Consider the following 4,669-nt stretch of genomic DNA (forward strand, 5'->3'; position numbering starts at 1 on the left):
CAATAGTTTTATGCTTCCATTTTATGAAGATTATATAATATACAAAGTACAATAATTTAACTTTTGTCGTTGTTGGATTACAAAAGAGTACATAAGTTCAATATATTTTTCTTTACTAAAAATTAGTGTAGACAAATGATATGACACATAATTACTTCCATGTATAATTTAGATAAAAATAAGATGGAGAAAAAATATTTTTGAGTTATAATATTTGGTGATCATTTGAATGTATAAAGTATAATCATGTTGCAGAATTTATTTGTTTTCAAATCATCATTTATTATATTATTATTGGATATAATCATTATTTATGTTTACATATATATTTTATACTTTAATTATAATAATAATATTTTTTTGTAACTATGAATTTTGTTTATTATAATTATATTTTATTAATTGTTTTTTCACCACTAAAATGATCTGCAATACAACAATTTTTAATCGATCTATCATTCGTACAAAATAGTTAAATAAGGCTTGAGATTACAATGATCCACATTCAAGAACTATCTTATACCTAACCACTGCGTCTAAACAAGTTTGGTCCTTGCGCATGCATATTGTTGACAAAATAAATTGTATAAGTTATTTTTCATGGTTTAAAATTGAATAGATCGTCAACTTGAACAGAAATATCACTAACGTAATTATAACTTTTGGTTAATAAGAAATAATTGATTCTTAATTGAAAATCAAGTCTTGTTTTCTTGATAATTAAAAAAATAATTATCCTCAAGTTTGGTATCGAATAATATTAGTAGACTTTGAAATCACAACAATATAATTTTCACTCAGACCCGACTCTAGGGGTGTGCCAACAGAGCAGAAGCACATGGTCCTAAATTTTCTTAACAATTTCTTAAAATAACTGGGGTCCAATATTTTTATATAAATGTTATCCTTCAACAATCATACATGTGGGATGCACCTTAAGAAAATATGTAGAGAATAACACTAGGAAAGAAGGAGCAACCGACCATAAATACGTGTTTTAAGATGATTTTGTAAAAAAGTCAAATATATTTTCTTAAGTTATTGAAAATATATTTCAAACCATAATTCTTAACATGTTTCTTTATCACTTATTCTTTCTATCATTATTTTAATTATTATTTTACAGATCTTTTTTATATAAGGAATAAGGCCACAAAAACTATGAATCAGGCCTAGTTTCATTCGAAACATCATTAAGAGAAAGTGGTACTAGAACGTTTGTTATTCAAATGAGAGTAAGTGGTTTAACATTATATTTACAGCTTTATGTGGGACTCAAGTGATCTCATATCTATGGCTGGGCATATTATCCGTTAAATTTGATTCGATCCATTATGAATTACGATTGAACTCAAAAAGTTCAGATATACGTAAAATTTTGGAGCTAAACAATACTAAAATATAATATTCATAAAATCTAATTCGAATCACAAATATCATTTTTAAAAATGTTGAATATCTTCTCTGATCCGTAGTAGATGTGTAATATAGTTACGTATAGATAAATTATGAGAAAACCACCAAAAAAAACTCTACATTTTCAAAAAAAAGCCAAAAAAAATATCAACTCATAAATGAGCAATTTAAATCCCCAACTTTTGAATATTGGCCTTTTTAATCTTGTTTTTATGTTGACTTGGCCATTTTAACTTAAAAATAGTCCACGTTAACTTTGATTAATAAAAATAAACATCTGTTAAGTTATGAAACTACGTAGTTTTAGTAATTAAAAGAAATAGTGCAATACGTAAGAAAAAAAGCCGTCGAACCCTAACTCCTTCATCCCCAACTCTTGTGGCGACGGTGACTGTTGTTTTTGGTGCAACGAAACTTCTTCGGGACGCAATTGTAAAAGATGGCTAAGATTAGGCAATTTGGTAGTGTTCTTCACACTGGTGGATCGAGTGATGGCGAGGAGAGAGTTGTCGAAAGTGTAAGACAACATGTCAGAGATGATGATCGAGCTGTGGGACAGAATGATGATTGTGAGGTTGTTGAAGACGAGGCTGAAGCTGGTTTTGAGAATGAGGTTGATGAGAATGGAATAGGTGTCGAAGAGGAAATTGTCGGAGACTTACGAGACCAGTTCAGAGATGTTGTCCAAGATGAGGTGGATAATTATGATGGGGACAGTGGAGATGACATTTGGAATGATGATACTATTCCTGATCCATTGTCGTCTGATGATGATGAAGAAGAGTTGGAGCGTAGGGAAGAGGTCGCAAATACACAAGGCTGTGAAGAGCTTTTGTATTTGGGAAAAATGTATGGTTGTGCATCTGACTTCAAAGTGGCTCTTCTAAGGTATTCACTAAGAACAAGGTATGATATCAAATTGTACAAATCATGTGCTAGGCAACTTGGTGCAAAGTGCTCTGATGTAGAGTCTAAGTGTCCTTGGAGAATATATTGCTCTTATGAAAGGAGAAGACATAAGATGCAGATTAAAGTTTATGTGAATGAGCATACTTGCTTAAGATCAGGATACTCGAAGATGTTGAAGACATCTTCAATTGCTATGTTGTTTGAAGAAAGGCTAAGACTGAATCCGAAGCTCACAAGGACTGAGATGGCTGATGAGATAAAGAGAGAATATAATCTAATTGTCACAGAGGAACAATGTGGTAAAGCTAAGTCTAAACTTTATAGACAAAGAAAAGCAAGTCATGAAGCTCATTTTTCTCGTATTTGGGACTACCAAGCAGAGATTCTTCGCACAAATCCTTACTCGACGATGGAGATTGAAACTGTCCCAGGACCAGTTTTACAGAGCAAACAGAGGTTTAACCGTCTGTACATGTGTTTCGCAGCTCAGAGAGAGACTTGGATTGACACATGTAGGCCAATCATAGGTTTAGATGGGGCATTTCTGAAATGGGATATCAAAGGACAGTTGTTGGCTGCGATAGGACGAGATGGTGACAACAGGATTTTTCCAATAGCTTGGGCTGTGGTAGAAGTCGAGAACAACATCAATTGGGAGTGGTTTGTTAAGCACTTGAAGGAAGACCTTGGACTACAAGATGGGGCTAGATTCACCATCATATCAGACAAACAAAAGGTTAGTAGTTAATGCTTAGAAGTATTTCGCTCTGTTTTCATTGTTAATATAACTAAAATACTTAGTGATATGCAGGGTTTGGTGAATGCTGTTAAAAATGAACTACCTGAAGCTGATCATCGTATGTGTGCAAGACACATTCTATCTAACTGGAAGAGAGATAGTAAGGATCCAGAGTTAGAGCTTATGTTCTGGATCATAGCACACTGCTACACTAAAGGAGAGTATGAGGATGCTTTAGAAGCACTTAAGAAGTACAACAAAGGTGCGCATGACACTCTTGTTCTCCAAAATCCTCCAACATGGTCTAGAGCATTCTTTAGACAAGGATCATGCTGCAATGACAACTTGAACAATCACTGTGAGTCGTTCAATAAAACCATAAGGGAAGCAAGGAAAAAACCACTACTCGACATGTTAGAGGATATTAGGAGGCAGTGTATGGTTCGTAATGCGAAGAGGGCTATTATTGCTAGTAGACTGAAGACTAAGTTTACTAAGAGGGCGCATACAAGATTGAACTGACAAAGGAGAAGGAAAAAGATTGCAGAAGGTACTTAGCGTGTGGAAATTTCCATGAGATTGATCATCATAGTGTTACATATAGTGTGGACATGAACTTGCGAACATGCGGCTGTATGAAATGGCAGGTGACAGGAATTCCTTGTATACATGCTGCATGTGTCATAATTGCAAAGAAGATTAGGTTTGATGATTATGTGGTTGATTACTACACAACAAGAAAGTGGCGGCAAACATATAGTCGAGGAATCAAACCTGTCCAAGGCATGAAGTTATGGCCTAGATTAGGTAGGATAGGAGTTCCGCCACCACCATTTAGAGTAGGGAATCGTGGAAGACCAAGTAATCATAATAGGAAGAAAGGTCTTAATGAATCTTCATCTTTGCCCAACAAGAACAAGTTAAGTAGGGACAAACGTATCATGACTTGCTCAAACTGTCGAGAAGAAGGTCCTAACATACAGACTTGTGCTAATGAGAGGGTCGAGAATGCACCCAAAAGACCAAGAGGTCGACCAAGAAAAGAGATTTCGGTATGATGCTCATTGTTTAAATACTAATTAAAAGGATTCTGTTTCGATCAGTTTTAACCACTATGTTATATTTTGCAGGGAGATGTATCTCAAGCACAAGGACTGTGAGAGACAAGGTTTCACTTCTTAGATTTAGGTTAGGTCAAGAGAGATGAATGAGAATCGTGGGCTGAATCCCGTAAATAAACTTGAAGAATGAATATGATTTTATTGATGAGTTGAAAGATGATGAATACAAAGGAATGTATCTTGAGATGATTGCTAAAGAATACGTAATGCTTTTAATCTAGTACAAAAGTTGATATATGGAAAAGAGATGGCTTGTCTTTTATCTTCTCCGTCTTTATATAGTCTAGGTTTCGTTGGCAACCCTTCAACTGTTCTCCGAGATATTCGGCTTCAATTACGGAACTCGCTTTAGGCTCCTCTTGACCGAGTCTCTTAAGGTGTTAGCTCACTTTCTGTCGTGACCTCTGCTATGATGTCTCCCAGGTCCAGTCGTCAGCTCGGCTTTCAGCTCCCTTTGTTATGATGGGCTTATCGCAACCCACAT

General features: G+C 34.9%; 1 protein-coding gene across 1 annotated transcript; it reads left to right on the top strand.

Moving 5' to 3' along the window:
• Positions 1–1,739: 1,739 nt before the first annotated feature.
• Positions 1,740–3,573, top strand: LOC106325726 (the record flags this gene model as incomplete). Its single annotated transcript, XM_013763781.1, is given in 2 exon segments — positions 1,740–3,061; positions 3,137–3,573. Coding segments are annotated over 2 exon segments (1,643 nt in total), but the record flags the coding sequence as incomplete, so codon positions are not given.
• Between the last annotated feature and the right edge of the window lie 1,096 nt (positions 3,574–4,669).

Source organism: Brassica oleracea, chromosome C2 (assembly GCF_000695525.1).
Source record: "Brassica oleracea var. oleracea cultivar TO1000 chromosome C2, BOL, whole genome shotgun sequence".
Taxonomy (NCBI): domain Eukaryota; kingdom Viridiplantae; phylum Streptophyta; class Magnoliopsida; order Brassicales; family Brassicaceae; genus Brassica; species Brassica oleracea.